This window comes from Nesoenas mayeri, assembly GCF_963082525.1.
Source record: "Nesoenas mayeri genome assembly, chromosome: 1".
Classification (NCBI taxonomy): Eukaryota; Metazoa; Chordata; class Aves; order Columbiformes; family Columbidae; genus Nesoenas; species Nesoenas mayeri.
In genome coordinates, this window is record NC_137541.1 from 81,920,103 (window position 1) to 81,943,423 (window position 23,321).

The 23,321-nt window shown below is 40.6% G+C and overlaps 1 protein-coding gene across 1 annotated transcript in view; it reads right to left on the minus strand.

The window, feature by feature from the left end:
* Positions 1-7,742, minus strand: part of LOC308037764 (antigen WC1.1-like) — a gene marked incomplete at its 5' end in the record, with an annotated part of 32,050 nt that extends 24,308 nt beyond the window's left edge. Inside the window, one exon of the mRNA XM_080339761.1 lies at positions 7,673-7,742. Coding sequence (XP_080195887.1) covers positions 7,673-7,742 — 70 coding nt within the window. The remainder of the gene's footprint in view (positions 1-7,672) is intronic.
* Positions 7,743-23,321: the final 15,579 nt, after the last annotated feature.

The window sequence follows — 23,321 nt, forward strand, 5'->3', positions numbered from 1 at the left end:
TTTCTTTCTCTGCTCCCGGGTCTGCCTCTTTCCTTTGATATGGATACACATTTCCCAATCAAAGGCTAACACAGGGATATAACAGACATCTACAGAAAGGGACTTGTTTTGCACTTTGCTGAGAAGAAAGGATTTATTCAGGCAAAACAGTATCTGCAAGGCTATGGACAATAAGCAATGTCTACAGTTGAACAAAGCAAAGGCACATGTGAGATCAGTGGAAAAGATCCAGTGAGAAGCAAGAAGACCCGAAAGTGGTCTGTAAAGATATAAAAGTCTATGGTTTTCTGTGCTCGGGTGGGACCTCTACACAGCTAACCAGCTGGAGCCAGCCGTCCTACTATTCTACTCCATTAACTTTTATTTGTTTTTTCTGAGAATTTTGTTGCCTGAAAGTGTACTCTGCATACAGTTACCAGGCCTTGCCTGAAAGTTTGCCTCTGGAGTTCTAAAATATAGAATCCAGAGCAAAAGTTTGTATTGTGATGGATACAGGCCTCGCCTGAAAGTTTGCATCCGGAACTCCAAGGCACAGACTCCAGAATGAATGGTTATCAGGGTGGAAAGACACCTGAAAGTGTGCTTTGTGAATGGGTACAGGCTCTGGGAGAGACGGTAAGCAGCATTTGGCTTGGCATATTTCCCCCATGCAGTAAATAATAGAGTGAACCTGCCACTTCTCTTTGAGAAATCTAAACATTTTTTCTGCGGTAAGCAGAACCCTAAATTACTCCCTTGTGACAGTGATGGAGCCCCGCTGTCCTGGAGATGGCTGAACATCTGCCAGCAGGTTGGAAATAGTGAATGAATTCCTCATTTTGCTTTGCTTGCACACACAGATTTTGCTTTATGTATTAAATTGCCTTTGTCTTAATTCATGAGTTTTTCTCATTTTTACCCTTCCAATTCTCTCCCCAGTCTGTGACTGTTCACTCAACTCCTGCTCAGATTTTGGCTAACACAGATCATGCTAAAGTCTGATGTACGCCGGGAGCAGTGCCATTAGGTCAAAGGGAGAGAACCACATAGGGACAGGTGGCCAGAAAGAGCTAAAGGGACATTATGCAGCCATTATTACCTGCAGAGTGCTTGCTCCTGCAGCCATCATCTTTGTCTGGCAATTTCTTCAGAATCTGCTAACTAATGGAAATGATATAGACCAAACCTCTGAGCTGGAAGGTCATCATCAGCTTACTCAAAAAAGCCTTTGCAGCAAATCCAACAGCAGCTAGACTGCTGAGGCTTTCATGCTTCCCAATGTGACACAGGGCATGCACACATTGTTTTGGAGGAGGACAGATGAGCACTCTCACCATTGGCTTGGTAACCAATTCCCTTGTTTTTCTTTTTTGGCTCATAGATGCACAAATCAAGGGTTAGGGTTAGGGTTAGGGTTAGGGTTAGGGTTAGGGTTAGGGTTAGGGTTAGGGTTAGGGTTATAAGTTATGAAATGTTATGACTTGAATCAGCGAATGATCATGGCAGACTAGTTTGGGCAAAGGGGAAATGAGCACCTATTGTTGCCTTTATTTATTGTATTTCTTAATGAGCTCCTAAAATGAAGTTTAATTCATGGAGTATGTTGTCCTGTACATTTGGGAGATTCAAACAGACTGTGATACCCATTCTACTAGGGGAGAGTGAGCAAACAGCTGTGTGGTGTTTAGCTGCCTGCTGGTGTTAAACCACAACAGATCTCAGCAACTGGAGTGCGTGAGGTTACCACATGTCAGTGTGTGATTGCTAGTGAATATCAAGCTGGACTAGCCAGTGAGCAAGTTAATTGGCCTGGGAGTCAAATATGTGTATGTGTATGTGTATGTGTATATGTCTCTGGGACCTAGGGACCCAGTGGGACCATAGGGTCCAGGCCAACTACTAGAGAGTTGGTAAGGTCAGGGGTCAACTCAAAGACACACTTACACGTGTGTCTGTGCATGAGCCAACTACAGAGACTGAGAACTTAGGACCAGGCATTGGATGGGCTGGATGTCTGGAGGAATGCAAATTGCATGTATTAGCATGTTTCCGACTGATAGGCTTTTATTCTGAAAAGCCAGATAGAGAAACATAGAATCACAGAATGGTTTGGGTTGGAAGGGACCTTAAAGATCATCTGGTTCCAATCCCCTGCCATGGACAGGGACATCTGCGGCAGTGTGCTGAGATGGGGCCTGTGAGAAACTGCAAGAAGCAAAGCATGAGAAACAAGCACTGGGACTGTATGCTAACCAATACATCAAGGACAGCAGAATAATGTGTGATATAGATAAAAAAGTGTTTATGGCAGTAACTTTGGTGAGAACACAAAATATGTCGCTTATGTAATGACTAACTAAGCAAATCAGCAAATGCTTGGGCAAGCGCTATAGCAAGTATGAACGCAAGCCTGAGTTTGTAATAAAGGTCTCTCATTGCACCTTACTGGGAGTTTGTGGCTCATTCGCTACAGACATCTCTTCAATAGATCAGGTTCTGAAAGCCATGTCTAACCCAGCCTTGAATGCTTCCACAGATGGGGCATCCATAGCTTCTCTGGGCAACCTGTTCCAGAGCCTCACCATCTAATTGTAAAAGATGTCTTCCTTATCTCCAATCTAAATCTACCCTCTTTCAGTTTAAATCTGTCACTGCTTGTCAAGTCACTACAGACTGCAGTAAGAAGTCTATTTTCATCTTTCTCATAAGGCCCCTTTAAGTATTGAAAGTCCACAAGGAGGTATTCCTGAAGCCTTCTCTTCTCCAGACTAAACAACTCTAACACTCAGTCTTTCCTCATAAGAGAGGTGTTTCATCTCTCTGATCATCTTTCTGGCACTCCTCTGGACCCACTTAACAGGTCCATGTCTCTGTTTTGCTGTGAACCCCGAAGCTGGATGCAGTACTCCCAGGTAGGGTCTCACCAGAGCAGACGGGCAGAATCGGCTCCCTTGACCTGCTGACTGTGCTCATTTTGATGCAGTTCAAGATATGATCGGCTTTCTGGCACATTGCTGGCTCGTGCCCAATTTGTCACCCACCAGTATCCCCAAGTCCTTCTCCACAGAGCTGATCTCAATCCATTCATTCTCCAGTCTGTTCTGATCCCAGGGACTGCCCTGAGCCAGGTGCAGGACCTTGCACTTGACTTTATTGTACTTTGTGAGGTAAGGTTCATATTCACCCATTTCTCAAACATCTCAAGGTCCCTCTGGATGGCACCCCTTCCCTCAAGTATATCAACTACACCACTCAGCTTTGTGTCATCTGCAAAGTTGCTGAGGGTGCACTCAGTCCCATTACCTATGTCATTAAAAAGGATATTGAACAGTACTGGTCCCAGTATGGACCAATGAGGGACACCATTTGTTGCTGATCTCCATTTGGACATTGAGCCATTGACTGCAACTCTTTGGATGTGGCCATAAAGCCAATTCCTTATCCACTGAAGAGTCCATCCATCAAACTCATATATTTTATGATAAGAATGTTGTGTAGGACCACGTCAAAAGCCTTACAGAAGCTGAGGTGACACCAGTTGATCATGATAAGGCCATTGGTGCAGTTCGTGTTTGTGTTACTGTTGCGTGTTTGTGTCACTGTTGCATGTTTCTGTCTCTGTGGCCAGCCATGCATATGTGTGTGTGTGTGCATATCTGTATATCAGTATATGGGTGTTACATATGTGGGTGCCTATTGGGACTCCAGGTTAGCCTCACTACCAGCTGGATCTCAGGAAACAGAGCTGTAACTGCTTTTTTTCACACTACCAGTTTCAGCAACCCCTGCACAAGAGAGGTTTTTAAGAAGGATTTTATCAAGCAGTAATCAGACATTTAAGCAGTGACAACATCAAAAAGATACATGCCTTAAACCCTGGGATACAGGCCACCTTGAAAGGAAGACAGGTATGTAATTATTTGCTGGATATAAATGCTCAGATGGATTACACATAGAATACTGAAATATTTGAAATGAATATTATGTTTCAGAGGAAAGGATGCTCTGTAACTCTTGTGATGGACCTAAGAAACCTGGGGGACTTTTAAAAAATGTAAGTCTGTCACTTGACAACTAAAGCATTCTGTACTCATCATGTTTGTCTGTAAACCATTGTTATTGGCTCATGCACCCCTTGGAACCAGGTTGTTGGATATGAGCTTTATACTTCTTTGTACTTAAAAGGAGAAAATTGAAAGAAAATGCTGTGTTTGCATTACTGAACCATGTGAATTGAAAGCCACTGGCATTTAGAGCATGAAGGAGGACATGACAAAATGAGTGGAAAATCAAATGGTAGAAAACCACATTCAGGACCTTGGTATTTCCAGGGTAAGGACAAACTACAAGGTAAGTGCACACATGAATCAGTAGGAGATTGCCCACCACATCTGAGACTTGTCTTCGATTTGATCAGATTTGAAATTCAGCATGTTATGGAGCAAGTAAATCCCTGAAGAGGGCTGGCAACTTCTTTTGAGGCCTGGAGGATCATTCACATTGACCATGTAGCTAGAGAAGGTTTACAGGACAGTCACATAATAAGCCTAGTAACTTTGGTCCCAAATTAGCAGTGTTTCAAAACCTAACACACAATGGAAAATGAAAGCAATCATCTATAGGACAGGTTTGATCCAATTGTCAGTGCCTTAACTGCACTAATGGCCTTGCCCTTTCCCAACTGGGGTCTTCACCCACATATTCTGCCCATGGGCCAAAGTCTCCATTTCAGCCCAGGACTGGACCTGCCTGAGCTACACTGTATGTGCAACTGTGTTCAACTTGGGCACAGCCATGCCTGGTCATGGGCCCTGTTGATCTGCAATCTGAGCTACAGACTGGTTTGTCAGCTTGATCTTGGACCTTCCTCATCACCATGAACTTGCCTGATGATCTGAGGCAAGTTAGCAACAGGAATTGAACCCAACTACCACCTCTAGGTCTGCCCTACTTGACTCTCTTGAGTACTGTGGGGCTGGACCCTGGCTGGTGAGGCCCCCACCCTGTCAGACATGTTATCACAGCTGGAGCAGCTGGCCCTCACTGTATCCTCGTATCAACTCTACAGCTCATGATTCATAGGAGTAACCTCTCCAAAGGTCACACAAAGGTTAGCTAAGATAACCACCATTTTTAGTTAGTAAGACTACACTAGAAGCAGGAAAAGTATCAGAACCTGACCAGATACCAAGAGAAACCTGCAGTACTGCACTGGGCAGCGATGTGAACAGAAAACGATGCAGCCGTGCACATCTTCCAAGTTGTCCAAAAAGACACCTCTCAGATATCATCTCCTATCAAGATAAATTATTTACACTAAGAGCCTTGGGTTTTCCATTAAGAGTTTTCAAAACAATCTGGTGTGGATGATATCACCTATCTCAAAATATTACCTACCTCAAAAGGTGTTCTTACATTTCACACTCCTTGCTGTCACTTGAGATTGTGAAACAAGAATATATACTTGTTCTTTGCTTTTGAAAACAAATCTAATTGCTCTCTCTGCTCCCTGTAAGTATGTCAGTCTTATCCCATGAACTGGTGCTAACGCAGCCACTTCCTTCTGTAACTAATCATTGTTTCATTTCTTGTTCCAGAGTAAACTGCCAGCAGTAGTAAAATAAAAGGCAGTTTTGCCCCCATCTCCATATGGTCTGTAGCTTGGTTCTTTCCTGATTCATCAGAGACAGACAATATATTGCTTTGACACATAGGCAAAGGTTTTGTCTTGTTTGCTAACACTGCTGGAATTCCTCATGATTTCCCACCTATCATTTAGATTTGAAACACAAAAAAGTTTAAGGGAGATTCAAGTGACTGACAACTAATAACTTCCAAAACCTATTTTTTTTTCTGCAAAGTATCTTCTCTGTTCAGATTTCCTGAGTAAGAAAGTCTCTCACAAGCTTCTGAAAATGACAAAATTCCTTTAGACTTCCAACATATCTCAAAGGAGTATAATCTTTCCATAATGTGTCTTTTAAGACTCTTCTGAAAGAATTTCTGGAAAACAACCCAGAGTTTATTCAAAGAACACAGTCCAAAAAAGAGTTTTCTTAGCTAAAAATATATACATTTTTAACAGAAATAACTTCTCGGGAAAGTTAGATTAATAATTCAAATTAAAGGAACCAGATAATGTATCTCCATTAGCCATATCTAGGAGTAAAGCAAACAGCTCCTCACTTTACAGATTGATCTCTCTGCACTTGAATTTTTCAATAATCCAACTTCTAATGCTTTCAACATGTGACAGTATGCAAGGCTGGTTGCAGAAGCAGGCACAACCCAATCAACAGATTTAAATATTCCCTAATTACAATTATTATTTGCTGTAACCAATCTTATGTGATTTTTTTATGTTACCTACAGGCATGCTCTTTTGTATTTCCTCACACTCCATAGCCTGCCTCACAAGCACCTTCATTGAATTCAGTGGTACTAGTCATAGAGTAGGGTTGTGCTTGGATAAGAAGGCACCAGATTTTGGCTTGCTCTGGATGAAGGCCTGATTCCCCTCATAGGCCAGGCATGAGAATGAGTCCTGCATCCCTGTGCCCAGGTTTTCAGGAGGCGCGTCCTGCTCCTTCGCAGGTTGCACGCTCACTCCCTGGTGGCCGTGCCGCCCGGCTGCCTGCGCCCCGCGCTGCCTACGCGGGGACCAGCGCCTGCGCTGCCTACGCAGGGACCAGCTGCCTACGTGGGACCTGCACTCCGCTGCAACCTCCCGGGGACCAGCAGGGGGCGGAAGCAGCGCGGAGAGCGCGAGCACCACCAAGGCAGAGGCGGAGTGGTAGGTGCTTCTGGTGGTGTCACGGCAAAGCTGTTCTTGTCTGCATCTGCTGTTCAGTCACTCTGTTACTATTCCCTGCTATTAAAAATAAGTTGGCAGAAAACTCACTCTCACTTCTACAGTACTGCTCAGCTGCCACTCAGCCATTGCTAAAATGATGTCTAAATACAAATATTTAATATTTTTCTTCACATTCCTTTGCACAGAAAGGCCCATGCCTCCTCTTCCCATCCATTTGAACCATGACTACATCTGCAACTGGTGAGAACCACTAAGACAAAGGCCATGATACATCAAAATAGCCACCATAAAGTCTTGTGCTCATTGTATGGGGATGCAATCACCACCACCATGCTATAGTGCCACCTCCACGTGTACACAGACAAAAATGAGGTTTCCAAAATCTGTCTCATCATCAGCTTCAAACATGAATGCATAGCTCTAGAAGAGTAGAGAGAAAAATAGCAATAAGCTTCAGATACACAGGAACAACTGAGGGGATGGTATGTTATCCAGCGAAACTTCACTGGACATACAGAGCACAGCAACATCATTTTAACTGGTGTTGAATAAAGACTACACAGACCTCAAAAGGAGAGGCAAGACAGTAGTAAGAATATCCAGGTGGTTTCCATTACAGCTTGGCTTTTTACTAAACTTGGACTCAAATTCCTATGAGAATGGCCAGTCACTGATGTCTGAGTGAAATACAAAACTGTTACAAATGGCTTACCCTTCTTTCTTTTGAGATCACCAAGGAGATTGAATCAAAGACAGAAATGTGTTTAAACACTTTCTTGACACTTTGCCTTACAGGTTTGTGGAATAACAACCTACTTATATTGAATCTACATTCTTTTCCTATCTCAGTGCCTTATGCGAAATAAATTATGTACTTACCCAGGCAGAACTGAATGGAGAGGAGAAGCAGCCACAATACTGGAGTAGAAAGATGTCCTCTCGTTGCCATCAAGATGACAGACAGATGATACTTCACTCTCTATTAGGCACTGCCTACACCAAATTCTACATGGTCTTCTCTGTGCCTCACAAATGACTACAAAGTAGGAAATATATAGAATCACATGAACTATGTGAGGGAACCAATAGAAATATTGTTCACCTTTTTAGACATTATCAACAGATTAATCTCAAATCTGAAAGAAGCAAATCCTCCAATAAAATTTGAAAATTGTGCTTGTGACCTTATATGAAGGATGATCGTGCTTCTGATGTCATCACTGGTATTGTCTTGTTTTACTGTGGGGCCAGCTTTGGTGGTGCCGGCCAAGTAGTACGCAAAATGGAGGGGGGAAATAATTCTCACCTGAACAAATGTGAAAGTGAAGAACATTGGTCATTTTATGAATAACTTTGGAAGAGAAAAAGGCAAAGAAAATCCCTAAATTTGTAGCTTATCCATCTGCTTGGGAGAAATTGTACTTTCACTATAAAATCAACAGAAGTGGTGTTTATCACTAGTGGTAGATCTGTGAGTAAAAAATGACACCGACTTTGTCTTTAATGCAAATTTTCTCAGGGCTTCCTTATTTGGTCAAAATTTGAGATCTGTATGGGCAGAAGTTGTTTAAAGACCCTCTTTCTTAGGATCCTAATTACAGGATTTCTTGGTTCCTCTGTTGAATTTATTTTTGTTTCACATTATATATGACCATCACTGGTAGTTCTGCCCACTCTCTCATTCACACTAGAATCAGGAATTCAGAGAAATATAAGCTGCTGCTAATCAAACTCTGGCTACTTGACTCATTCTTGGCAACTGGAACAAGTTGCAGAGCGCTGTCTTTTATACCAGTGTAAATACACAAGCTTCTTTATGACACTGACACATATGCTCTTTTTGTCTGATGGTATCTATCTGGTGTTTATCCAGAATCCCAAAGTCAGTGACATCCAGGCTCTTAGGTTCTTAGTACACCAACAAACTCTGCAACCTCTTTCTCTTCTCACTGGGCTTTGTCTGCCTATTCAAGGTCTGTATAACCTTCCAGCAGCATAACCTTGGGTTAGACTGCTGTGGAAAGATCTGCATGAGGAAGAGAAGAGATAAATCTGGCCAGAGGCATCCCATTCTTTGCCCAGGAACCACTCAGGAGCTCAGACATTGGCCTGTGGTCTCTGTTAGGCAGCCAAGTTTGGGTCTGGCCATGAAATTTGCTGATACTGACCCTAATGTGCAGACTTGACTTTATGGCTTGATCTTGGACCTACCACCTTGCTATGGTCCTGTCTGGATTGCCCTGACTGCTGGCTTAACCTGGTTGCAGTCACTAGACCTAGTCTGCTCTTCTCGTCCAGGTACTATGGGACTGTACCCTATGGTGATGATCCTGCCTCATAACTGGCTTGCTGTCAACTTTATTTCCTGGCTGACCTTCCCTTGCAGAGAAGGCTGCTTCTGCTCCCTGGTACAGACCTCCAAGAAACAAAGTCACTGCCACTCCATTGGAAGCTGGTCAGGGTGAGGAAAAAAATGCTACAGATGTGTTAATGAGAGGTAGACAAGGTATCCATTATGTCTGTTCCAGTAACGATGTTGAGTGATTTTACTCAGCACTCTTTTCCTTGCTAATCAGTGGCCATCAACAGGTCATGCAGTGAGGTTAGTTGGAGGGGTCATGTGGCAGGATCCCACAGCTGAGCAGTGTGTAGGAACTGCTTTCATACAGACTCACCTGGGACAGCAAGTACTGTGGAGACACTAGGGCTCTCATCTGCTGGAGCAAAGAATGAAGGATGTGGTTAGAGGCTCATCTCATTTTTGAGGCAATCAGCTGAAATCTTATCTACAGTGCTAAGTAAAAGTTGGTCAGGGACTGATTCCTGGGTACAATGTCAAGTGGCACAGACTGAGTTGCACCCACACTACACAGGATGAATTCTCTCTATATCATACTTCTCTTGAAGTGGGCCAAAGCAAAGCTAGAGACTGAACCAGTATCTGAGCCATGAGCAGAGGTTAAGTGCTTGAGTTTACTTGCTTATTGTGCAGTGTAGGAGTACTCACAGGGTTCCTCTCATCTCTCTCTCCTGCAGCTGAAGAACTCTCTGATTTTCTTGACACCTGCCAGTATCCATCCCCATGGCAGCATGGGGGATCCCTCCCCATGCACATGAATATGAGGTATATAGAGTAGGAAGTCAGCAAGAAAACTCCTGCATTGCAGTCCATAAAAAAATTATTTCTAAGAGTTTTCAATACCTGGCAGTACAGACCTGACTAGTGGGAGATCTCTTAGGAAGCAGTTGTAGTGCAGATGGCTAATAAGACCCATTAGCAAGCTCTGTGCTGGATCACCTGGACCACACAGGAGCTTTTGCAGGATTCCAGGCATGCACATTGATGCATGGTAAGCAACAAACGAGGCAGTACAGCCCCTTTGAGAGGATGGGAAAGGTAACAAAGAAAGGATTTGTTAGAGACCATCTTCTGAGAAACACAGGTGAAGCAGAGAAAGTAATAGATGGATGGGAGAGAATGGGAGTGGCACAGGGCTATGGTACTACTGTCCAGCAGGTAGACACAGGGAATCTATAGGGACAGATAATCCAGGACACTGGCACATCTGCAGGTCACAAAAAGCTTGTTGTCTCCGTTTTCACTGCTGGCAGGTTTGATATCTGCATACCAAGAAGCCCTCCTGTCACAAACTGCTTCAAGCTCTGCCTCAGATTTTTCTGGAGGGCTAAAACAGGGATGTTGACATGCACTGTTTCTGAGGCTTCTGCTGCCAAAATCTTTGGTAGTGAGGTAGCAACAGAGATGCCATTTTCTTCCTCAGCTGTAGGCACATCAGTAGTAAATCTTGCTGAACCTTTCACACAGCAGACCCAGTGGCAGCCTCAGCAGGAATTCAGAAAATGAACTTTCTCTCAAAAGCACAGATGAGCTGCTAGGCCTGCCATTTGCAGTTTCCTAACTATTGCTGCAGAGAAGCACTTAAATATTGCCATCCTTGCCATAGCCAAAGGACAGAGCCCAGGCAAATCTTTGTCTGCCTTTTGCCACTCTCCATGCAGCACAGCCAGACAGCATTTCAGTGCCTGTCATCCTGCAGCTGCTTTTGCTACCCCATGGCTGCTTACCCCTGTCAGCCTCTCTATTACGTTAAAGACAGGCAGGTCTCTACCACTGTGGAACTGTTGTTCTGTAGTGTTGAAGAAGAGCTGCTGTACTCTCTGCTTACCAGACAGTGCCATCAGTAAGGTTTCTGGTAACCTTCCAAACTACCAGGCTTACAGGTAAAAACAAATTCTTAAATATTGTCCTACAGTGCTATTAAATAGATTTAATCAGAATATGAACCCTTTTGTACAGAAGGCTGTATGCGTTTCTAAAAGCCTCCACCATGTCTTAAGACCTTCAGTCCCATGTGTCTGTGAAAGTGGGTGAGGAGGTGTATGGGAATAGTGCAAGAATGACAAGGACAATAACTGTAAATATGCTTAAGCAACTGCAGCTGGGGTGTAGAAAACATAAATCACAAGTAGAACCTCTGTTTTTAGATAACAGGCCTGTGAAAAGAGTCTTAAGGGCAGCTTATTATACATCCTTGAGATTCCTGCAGGTAAAGATCAAAGTGGTCTGGTAAACTGTGCCTGCCTGAATCCCTATATACAGGCCAAAATAAGCAGGCTCGTTCATCTTCAACCAGTGCTGAATTCTGTAGTGCCTGTGTCTCCACTTGTGTCACCTCTGTTTGGGAACTTAGGTGCTGTTTCAGAGATCTCTGGAAGTGAGGTTACAAAAATAAATTTGCTTTTTGCATTGCATTCATGGCCTCTAGGTGTTTCAGAGATCTCTGGAAGTGAGGTTACAAAAATAAATTTGCTTTTTGCATTGCATTCATGGCCTCTAGGTGTTTTTGTGACCTGCCTGCACTGGCTCACCCGGGAAGATAAACATGCATACACAAAAACACATGCCTTGTGGTCAAAGTTAATAAGGGCTGCTTCGAAATCTGTTTGGGGCCTATATGTATATGTACCTTTGAACTGCTGTTATCTTGAAACAATGCATGGATGGAGCTAAGAGATGGAGCTAATAGACTTAATGCTATGGTAAAAATAGTGGTGTCTGAAGGAAAACAAGCAGTTAAGAAGGAAACCACTTTCTTCCTTACTTGGGCTGTGCTTGAGGGATTTTGAGTTTCAGAGAAATGAGATGTATCCTGTGGTTAAGTTAAACCTGAGACTTAAGAAGGAGCAATCTCTACCTCAAGACAACAATTGTTTAAACAAACATCTGAAACGAAGTAATCTGGAGTGACATTTACCTTTGTGAATCTTTATGAATGTATTTTTCAAAAACTTCCAAAAGTTAGTCATACATTTTGTTACTTTCTTGTGAGTCCAAATGCTTTTGGAGATGCAGCAGTCAGAAATTCCCAAACAAAAGTGTAACTTGAGGAAAGTGTACTTTAAAGAAACAGATGTATTTAACAAAATTTGGTTTTAGAGAGGGCTCAAGTGCAGGCTAATATGATTTATATTGTAAGAAAAGTTAAGATGTCATTCAGTTTCAGAATAAACTATATTTTGATCTTATGATCCATTGAATGTCTCTGTCCCTAAGAGTTAAACAAATTGAAAGTAAAATTTTAGTTACTTCTCTGAATTACGGTCTAAGGTAAATGTTTTTGGTGCACTTTCTCTGAGATACTTCAATTTATACATGGAAACTTTGGTGTTTTATTTTATGGCTATTATTTCTTTCTGTATAATTTTTCCTTAAAATAAAAATACAAAAAAAAAAATTAATATGATTCTCTGTTATTTTCTTCACTCCAGTGTTTATTAATTCCAAGCAGTCATGAAATCACTATTTATTCAAGCCATGTATGGTAAAATTACCTGGAAGTAACTGTCCAGGATTTCAAATAATGATAGAACTGATCCAATGGCTTCTGAAAAGTTGCATTAATGATGATGCATTATGGTATAACCTTTGCTTCAGAGAATTGTGTGGTTACCTCTAGTTTTTAATTTAGCATTTAGCCAGGATCTCAGTTCTGAAGATCAAAATGATTCTTTCAAGTTTGAACAAGAAGGAGGTGGTATGTACATGTTTGTGTTTGTCCCTTTTTATATGATAAGATTTCTAAACTTTTTCTCTAAATATTTAAAATATTCATCCCTGAATTTCAAGGCACAGAAAAAAAGCAGTGGATCAGGTCTCTGTAGTAGCTTACCTCCAGATCCTCAGACTGGACCCTCAGACTTAGCTCCTAAACTTCTTACTCTACTCAACAGTAAGACCAGCTTGAAGTTTGCTGGCAGACCACACACAGAAGAAACAGGGAGTATACTCACATGAAAGCAGTTAGAATTTAATAAGAAGACTGAACAGCCTGTAGCAGTATAATTCTCACATTATAGACTCTAATTAAGAAGAATAGTAAGTACAGAGACTGCTTTAAACAAGTATCATAAATACCATCTGTGCTGGTGAAGTTTCAATGGGATAGATTAGTTCTACATTTAATGAAATTATGTAACAATGTACTAGTGTCTGTTAGTAGTTATTAACATATACAGTACCATCCTCATGGTACAATTTGTTTGTGCAATTAGAGAACTGGACACAGATCATGTCAGTAAATTGCTTACAAAAATTATTCTTAAATTAGTTTTAATAGACTGTTAATATGTTACAATTAATCCCATATGTAACACTTAAACTACAAAACTTGCAGTTGTTTCACACAACCTTCTATTGTCCTGATGATCCATTCCAGGGAATGCTCTTTGTTTCCGTGGCTAAAAGACCTGGAGTGACTCACATGCACATACTCACTACACACCTCAGAAACCAGGCCAGGCCTACCCTGTGTGGCAACAGACAACCTGACTGTTACTGCTGCCATTTTAGCTGCTGTTTTTGATTCTGCTGCTGCTGTACTCTCAATTATGCTCCTGCTCAGGTATTATCTAGAAAGTACTGGACTGATCTCTTTCTCCAGGAAGTGACAAAATGAGCTGCTGAAGGGTAGAGAATTTTTTCGCACTGCAGAAAATGATCCTCCAGTTCCTGTGTTTTGTGCACTTGGGTGAACCAGCAGGAAGTACCAAATTTTGGCATAAAGAAGGTCACCTTCAAGGTTCTATGCAGTGAGCTATTGCCTGTCACCAAGCATCACCATATCATATTTTGGGTGCCAACACCTGTGGAGAAAGTCCTCCATTGCATTGTGTAGCCCTACCATCTCAGTGTTGACTGCTAGGCAGCCAATTCGAAGTCTGTAATGCAGATGGAGATGGAAGTCTCCCACCTCATCTTCCAGACTCTCTGCCTATAAGTCGAAAACAACATTACAGAGACCAAATGGGTGTTAGTTGAATGTGAACTCCCAGTCTTCATGGAGACAATTAAAAAAGTACATATCCCCATAGGCTGTATATAGTGAGCCTAATATGGGTACACTGATTTTAAAAGCTACTCAATGTGAGAAAGGCCAGAGTATCACAGAATGGAATTTTACACTGTTTTGATTTATCAGCAATTTAGGAATTATTAAGAAAGATCACAAGTTTAATATATTATTTTAATAACATTCAATCTACAGGTGACAAGTGATTAAAGTGATTTAAAACAATAATTTTTTTTATAACCAATAAGGTGACCTAATTAAAGATGCAATGACAGCAGAGTCACACTGTACTTACAAAAGAGATAAATTGGATAATATACACATAATCACACATGTGGAGATAAAACACATACATACAAGATTATAATAAAAACCACACTAAATTACACACAGTAATGCATATTAATCCATCAATTTGAATATAATTGCACACATTAAACTAGCTTTAAGCATATATATGCAGAATATATGTGAAGGTATACCTGCAGTTCAAATTTCCCTCTCAAATTTAGCAAATTACTCACTTTTAGTCCAGCATCCTCAACGACCACTTGGTGAATCTTGAGAAACCTATCTTCACCAGCAGACTACACCAAGTTAGGCCTTTGAATCCCCACATAATTGTCAGGAGATTATTATTGAGCTTTTGCGAAGTCAGTTCTGACAGATGTCTAGTCAGGGGGACACTCTGATCACAGCCCCAGAATTGCTCAAAGGGTCTTGCTTTGGGATTGCTGTTTATAGGGTCGTGAGTTCACTAACTTTATTCAGTAAATTTTCCACTCGGACCACACTTAGGATTAAACGATTTCTTATGCTTTCCACCATTTATCTATGTCCAGAACTTTTCAGATCATATAATTCTGTACCATCCTGCTCGAGCTACAGTCCAGGTAACAGGGGAGCCATGGGTACATTGGACTGTCAGTAATGACTGGTTGTTGCTACCCCTTTCAAGCAGAAGGGGTGCCTTTTTCCGTTCAGCAGGAGTTTTGAAACTACAGAGGGGATGCCTCAGTGCTTTGTCTCACTGCACTTGCATCATGGGAATTGTTTCTCCCCGACATGACCTGTTTGCCCCTGGTATCCAAGCACTCAAGTGGCCTGGGGGGTGTTGCGAGCACCACACAGAGGGAAAATTATGGATTAAGCATAGACTACAATGGTCATGCCTGTCAAGGAGCAGCAGGAGGAGCTGCTCCATAAGGGAAGGTGAGCTGGGAAGCTAACATCATCACAAGGCAGGCAAGGACCGTACCAACACTGTCAGTGTCGGGCATTGTGGTGGATGCACTCGACGCCCCACATCCTGCTGCCTCCATCCTGCATCAACTAGCAGCAGTTTGGTCCAGGCTTCAGAGGAGGTAAGGGCCTGAGATGTATCCAGGCCAAGAACTCCTTCCAGGAGACCCACAAAGAAGCACAACAGCACACTGAACACCTGTAATGTGTGGGTGCAGGGAGTCTCATGTATACTTTTCTTACTGTATGCAAGTTGACTACAAGTCAACCACTTTGTTCTATAAATACAACAACCTGGATGAGCTCACTTTGAGCTCTCCCTGCTAAACAAGTGGGCTGTATGGCAATGGTTTTACTAATAACAGGTCAGTGTATGAGCCCAATTCAAGTTCAATATTAATAATTTAATTGTAGATGCATACTAAATATAATGAATTATTATGAGATATAAGGTTGTATGATTTTTAATATACTCTTTGCTTCATGTTACTTGATAAGCTGGATATGCTAAAATTGCAAGCTGTAAAGTTCTGCTCATATTTACTAAAAAGCAACTACAAACTACACTGAATGCTTTCAAGACAAGGTCTAGTTTGCACTTAGCTGGGAAAAATGGAACTGACTGGGAAAAACAACGATCCAAGGCTGACATGGAGACATTACAGACATCTGCAAAACAGGGCCTATTTTGCACTTCACTGAGAAGAAAGGATTTATTTAGACAAAACAGTACCTGCAAGGCTATGGACAATAAACAAAGGCCCACATGGACTCAGAGAAAAAGATCCAATGAGAAGCAAGAAGACCCTGAAGTCAAATATTGCTATTGGACTGAATCATGGTATGAATGGTCTGTAAAAATATAAAAGTCTATGGTTTCCTATGCTCGGGTTGGACCTCTGCTCAGGTACCCAGCTGGAGCCAGCCCTCCTGCTATTCTACTCAATTGAATTTTTTTTTCTGGGAATTTTGTTTACTTAAAGTGTGCTCTGCATACAGTTATCAGGCCTTGCCTGAAAGTTTGCCTCTGAAGTTCTAAAATATAGACTCCAGAGCAAATGGTTATCAGGGAGAGAAGGATCATGAAAGTTTGTACCACGATGGATAAAGGCCTCGCCTGAAAGTTTGCCTTCAGAATTCCAAGACACAGACTCTGGAGTGAATGGTTATCAGGAAGGGAAGATGTCTGAAAGTTTGCTTCGCGAATGGGTACAGGCTCCTGGAGAGAAAGTAAGCAGCATTTGGCTTGGCATATTTCCCCCATGCAGTAAATAATAGAGCGAACCTGCCATCGAACTCTTTTAAGCCACACTTCTCTTTGAGCAATCTAAATATTGTTCTGCAGCAAGCAAAACCCTAAATTACTCCCCCACAACAGGCATGCAGTACCACAGCATATGAGCAAAGATAGCAGATAAACTCTTTGATGGTAACTAGGGTCAGCCAGCAGTCCAATGACTGCCAGACAAGTCCATAGTGATATGGCATGTCCAAGAATAAGCCAGGAATTCAGCTGCAGGTCAGGATCAGTATTCACATCAGCTAAGCATGTGTAATGGCAGGTAAGCTAACAGTAGAGCTCAGGTAGAAACCAAGGACGAGCTGCTTAGAAGCAGCTCCTGAAAACAGTGGCCCCACTGAGGCTTCTCACAGCAATTTGATTTAAGGTCAACCAGCTGCACTGTGAAAGTTGGTTCTGAATCTAGGCAGCCAAATCTCCAGAACTGGAGGAGAAGGAATACACACAAGGTCCTGACAATATGCACTAAGGCAGTACTTCTGTCCATCAATAAGTCCATCCCAGTACTATTGTTCTACCATCTGGTGGTAAAATGACTAATATAATTGCTATTCAACACAAGTAAATTTGAAGGGTTTGATCAAGAAAACAGTTTGTTTAAACAGAATTAACTACCACAGTAGAGGGACAGTTAAGTATACAAGGTAGTTCAGTAAATGTATAGAGAATAAGTATACAGTGTACGGTATTCTGGGCTGTTTTAACAGGAGCATACCCAGTAGATTAAGGGAAGTTATTATCTCCCTCAGCACTTTTAAAGACAATATCTGATATACAGCATCCAATATTCAATTTTATTTTTCTAGTGCTTGGAGACTACTAAATCTGCAGATAACACCAAGCTTGGACTGGCCACAAAGTTCTTGGAACGCAGATTCAGAATTCAAAATCATCTTGACAAACTGGAGATGTAGGGTGAAAAAATATGGACAAATGGTTACAGATAGGAATAAACATATACGTAAATACTGGATGGAGAAGAAGCTGTCAGCAGAACTGCAAAGATGGATCTGGTGGGTAGAGCAGATTGTGAGGACAATTGTAAAAAAAGACAAATGGCATGCTTGGATACACAAACAGCAATTTTTGTTTGCTGTACAAATTAAGGGATTGTATTGCTCTACGTAGCTCTGTTAAGGCTGCATTGCAGGACTGCAAACATTTTTTTTAAATGCAAAAATTGAAAGGACCAGCCTTGTTTAGTTTAGAGAGAAGAAATTTGCAAGGGGGCTTACATATAGAAAAAATAACTCTGAAGATACAGGATTAAACTTTTCTCCATGTACATTATGGGGAGGACAAGTAATGGTAGGCTTCATAATAAAAAATTCAGATTTTTTTACTATTAGAGTGTTAAAATTTAGAGGAAAAAACCTCACACATATTCCCATGGCAGACTTTTTAGAAACGTTTGAACAAGAAGCTGCAGGAATGCCACAGGGAATTCTGATCCTACTTTTGAGAAGTGAATGAAAGCACAGTTTACTCATTAAGCTACATAGAAGTCTACTAAAAATGCAGTTGATTCCATTTCGTCAGTCTGGGGTAAAATCTTTACCATCTATTTAGACTGTTCAGTTTGGCTTTTAACTTTGTGTACTGGAGTCTTTGGCATTTAATATACCTCATAGTCACACAGGAAATTATTCAGTTAATTTCAAAATACGCCATATTTCTGGGCAGATAACAGCAACTCCATTTTACAAATGCACTGATAGGTTAGCAAATTACTCAAACCCACATATTACGTCAGGATGAAAGATAAGAGTGGAACTTGAAGTATCCAGAATCCGGATTTTAGGCCTTAACTGCTGAAAAACTGCAGTAACTGGAGATAAAAACCAGGATTACAGGCATAAGAAGAGAAGATATACAATGAAAACTTGGTGTAAATACATAGCAAGGAAATTGAGGGTTCTGTTTTTTTAATATGCATTTCACAAGCATTATTTGTGGTACTGCAAAGTATATGAAGAGTTTTAGTGTCAAGTACAATTGAAAATACAAATAAGGACAGCAGATTTCAGGACTGAACAGAAAAGAAGAATTTTTATGACTGATGACACTTCAATATATGATCCACAACTGTAACTAATGGTAACTACTATGGATGTACTTCTGCCCCCTAAAATACTGAAAAACTATGCTCTTCCTGACACCTTCTAAAGCATTGCCAGTGGCCATGGAATTCCTATAGTTTCTAGTTTAACTGCAAACACTATGATCTCACATAATTTCTTGTGGCATTCCAGTTAAAATATACATGTTGAGACACAAGTCTCTGAGTTTTTGTCAAGTGACTGTTGCATTTTAACAGTTATGACTTGTGATTCTGCATCAGAAAATCTTAATCTACATGTGAAACATAACTGATTCTGCTTGTTAGCATCACTATCTCTGAAATTCAAGGCCCTTTTCACCTCACGTATTTGCACATATCATTTAGGTTATAAGGCTTAGTTCTACTTTACTGTCACCAACCACAGAGCTTAGCCTGAGTTTGTCATAAATAGACATTAATTGACATTAATTAACAACTCCACATCTCACACAAGGTTGTCATCTCAATTGGATCTGTAGGGCTAATGCAGTAAAACATGGGACATAGCTTTTGTGTTATTAAATTCACCACTTTTGAATATTTTGAATATGAACTGGGATTTTTTTTCTACCAATTTTTCAGAATCAGAACTGAATTTTAGAGCATATGTCCTTTTAAATTAGTCTGTAAGCAACTGTAAAAGAAAAAATAGATAACTAGCATGTTAAAGAACTATGGAAAATGTTTTCTAGGATGTGTTTCGGAAGGTGGTGGAAACAAAACCAGACTTGGTACATGCTCAATTCTAACAAATTGCTCTGGCAGTCTGCTGGGCTCAAACATTTCATTTGCTTATTTCTTCACTTAGTTTCTCTGTCTATAGCTTGAGTCACAATATTTGTATATCTACTGCATTTTCAGCTTTCTAAAAACTTTATAGGGTAAAACAACTATTTTGTCCTTAGAACAGTCACAAAGCCTGCTATTGAGGAGGTATGCTAAGTGTTCAGGGACTGTGATTTTATTCTTTCTTACCCTCCATCTGAATGTGTAAAAAGATATACAACTATATACAAAAATCTTTTTTTAATACAAGCCAGTTGCATAGAAAAAAATTAAAGTAACTGCAACAAACTACAAAATCATTAACAATAGCCTGAAGTAATATTATAATTAAGTCTATTTATTCTTAGAGATTGTGCCCAGTGAGATTTTATAGTAGCATAGGAAGTGATACAAGACATTAATGTAGGGCAGGATTATGTCCAAGGAAACTCAAGAAAATAAGATGGGAGTTTTGTAGTTTCATCTTCAATGTCTTCTCCAGCCATTCTTACTTTCAATTCTTTCACCTTCCCTTGCTTTCTTGTCTAATCTTCCCTGCCTTCCTATCTTCATGCTCAGACTTCACTTCTGCAGTACCTGAAACCAATCCAATTTCTGTCATCAAGACTAGCCTTCCTGTCTATTTCCTAATTCACATACCTTTCACGCATTCTATCCACTTGGCTTCTAGGTCTGAGTATACTCTTCCTTTTGGATGGACTGATGAATCTTCAGTTTGAAGGACTCACACAGGCCAGGTTATCTCACCTTTTTTCATTATCTTTAACAGATTCAACCATATAATCGAACTACCACACACTGAGCTAGTTCATGTTACAACCTTTCTACCTCTTCCTGCCTCTTCTGAACCTAAAGCCTTTTGACTGATGTTAGTGCTTAGAAGTATCAGCAACTTCACTATCTTTTTTCCTGAATAAAGATGTTGAAGAAGTGGTGCAGATACATTGGCAGAACAGGTTGCCCAAGGAAGTTGTGAATACCCTATCACAGGAAGTGTTCAAGGTCAGGCTGGATGGGGCTTTAAGCAACCTGATCTAGTAAAAGATGTCCCTGACCATGGCAGGGGTAGTGGACTAAAAGATCTTCCAACCCTAACCATTCTGTGACTCAATGATTCTATGTACCTGATGAACTGAAGGTAGATGAGAGCAAGTATTTAGTGGGAAAATGCAGAGAAAAGTTCCCATCTGCATATGTGACTAAGGGTCTCTGAGAACGTTTTTCACCAGAAAATGGACCTCTCTGTGTCGCCATAGTGACAGTGTTAGAACACTCTGCTAGATTCCTGACTGGCAGCTTCAACTCTGGGCTGCTTAAGATGAATTTTTCCTGCTGTCAGTCCTCCCCTCATGGCTCCCAGGTTATCCTGATTCCAGTTTTCTGAATTTCTCTAGTGAAGCAACGAAGTCTCACAGTGCTACAGTGTTCTGAAGTTTTCAAAACAAATTTGTGCTTTTGATGGTTACAAAAAATATTACTAACCTTTGGCAGAAAGTCTTTCATGTAAATGATAATTTATTTCATGTTGCTTTCATCCACAAATCACACTGGTCACTGCTCGTACCATCAGTGACCGTTTGAGAGAGAAAATCTTGAGTTAGACAAGTTAGTTTTAAAACTTAGTACAGTCTCTTTGTAAATGATAACCTTTCCACATGAGTTTTCAAGATGGCCAGTCGTATTAACATTGCTGCATCATGTTTAATGCTCTTTTCTCTCTCATTTAATGCCATTAAGCTTGCAATTTTTTGTGTGATCTGTGATAAATACATATTTTTGGAAGGTTGAAGATGGAATATCAATCTATGAAGCAAAACTTCACACTAACAAACTGTTGCAGGGGAATTTACTATTCACGCAATGTAGAAGATCAGAGTCTGAACTTCAAATCAGGCCAGTTATTAAGAAAATAATTTTCTGAAATCTGCCTAGATTCCTAGTCGTGTATTATCAATGTATTATATAAGAAGTGCTTGCAACAACATCTGCCAAACACACATCAATGCACCTAATAATTCCACATTTCTTGAATCATACATCTATTTAAATCTAAGAGGCATCTTAAAGGCAATTGCCATTAAACATTTTTATGTGTGACAACTGGAAGGTATATCCAACACAGTAGTCTTTTCAATGTACTGATCGGTGTTACATTTGGAAAAGCTAGTGCACTGTATAAAGAAGAGAAAGAGTCTGTCACAGAGAAAAAGTCAGAGATCCTCTTGCTAATTTGTGGACTCAAGGGAGCAGAACTGTCATCTGTGCCTTAAAGATAAGAAAGGAATCAGTCGATAAGGATTACTTGTGACGTCTCCTCTCCACACACCCCTCAACTGCTCTTCCTGCTTCTGTAGCTAGAAAACGTTTACAGGGAAACTTTTTGTCTTCACTTTAAGTAGTTGATAAACTTACATGCTAGCAGGAAAAAAACCCCACACATATACAGCACCATATTGTTGTATACCTGAACGCTTTGTGTACCCAGCTCACAAGATCCCCAAAGTTCTACTGGCTTCATATTCAATAAAGATGTCAGACTGCACACTGCCATAATGCAATTGCCTCCAAGGTTTGATCCTTTTCAAGGCTTACATACAGACACTACACTGTCCTGTGGCACTTATCTTGAAGAAGACTTCCATATCCAATTGGTAGTGAGGAAAATGTAAGATATGCTTCCCTGGCTTATTGCTGCCAGATGCAAATTTGTTCTGTCCTTATTTTGAGAGATGCAAGAAACTCTGCTTGAGTACTGTAAAGTATCCGAATTACTAAGCTTCAGCTAATGACCAGATTCAAATAGATTCTTCTGAAGTGTGGGTCATATAATTTTGCCTTACACCTGGATATCTCAGAGCACAAGAACACAGCATTTATGTGAAATAAATTCACAGTCTCTCCAAAGAGAGACGTGAATTTTGGAATCAATAGATTTTAAACAACTTCTTTCTCTCCAGAACAGTTAAATTTTCATACTGAATTATTTAACAAACTCTGTTGCAGCAGAATACTACTCAGGAGCATACTCTTCCAATGGAAACCAACAGTAGTGTCTGTTAGAACCAGTATATAATGTTATTATGGTCACCTCCCCACAAGATTTTGCAAGACAGCTTTCTCAGCATCATCACAGCACCACTGCAACATGTACCAATTCAAAGACATGTGCTCTTCACTGAGAAAACTATGTGAATTTTAATTTCCTGAAACATTCTATACACGCTTATAACAAGGTTGTGATCCAGATATTATACTTTTCAAGATGTGTCCTGATTAGTTTACAAGGTCTGAAAAAAATCATCCACATATACACATTCGAAGTATTTCTAGATAGTGTGTGGGGGACAGTCCTTATGGTGTGGCAATATCATATATGGTGTGGTAACATTTTGTCAAATTATGTAGAAAAATTGCATTTAATCAAGAGGAGGCAGAGGACCATTTTAATAGATACAGGCTCATGAAACCATGTTAACTCCAATTATAGCCCATCAGTATATAGACTGAAAGGCTTCTTTGGCCTTTTCAAGTTTCATATTAAAACTGAATACTTCAGTCAAGGTTTTATTACTTGCTTTAATTTAAATTACATTGTGTTCAAAATGATCACAGCCATTTCCTAATCAAAAAGGCAATAAATTCCTTGACCAGAGAAATTCTAAAGCGTAGAGAGTATTAATTAGAGAAAACATAATTACTTCAAGCTTGGGAGCCATGAGATGCTGTAAT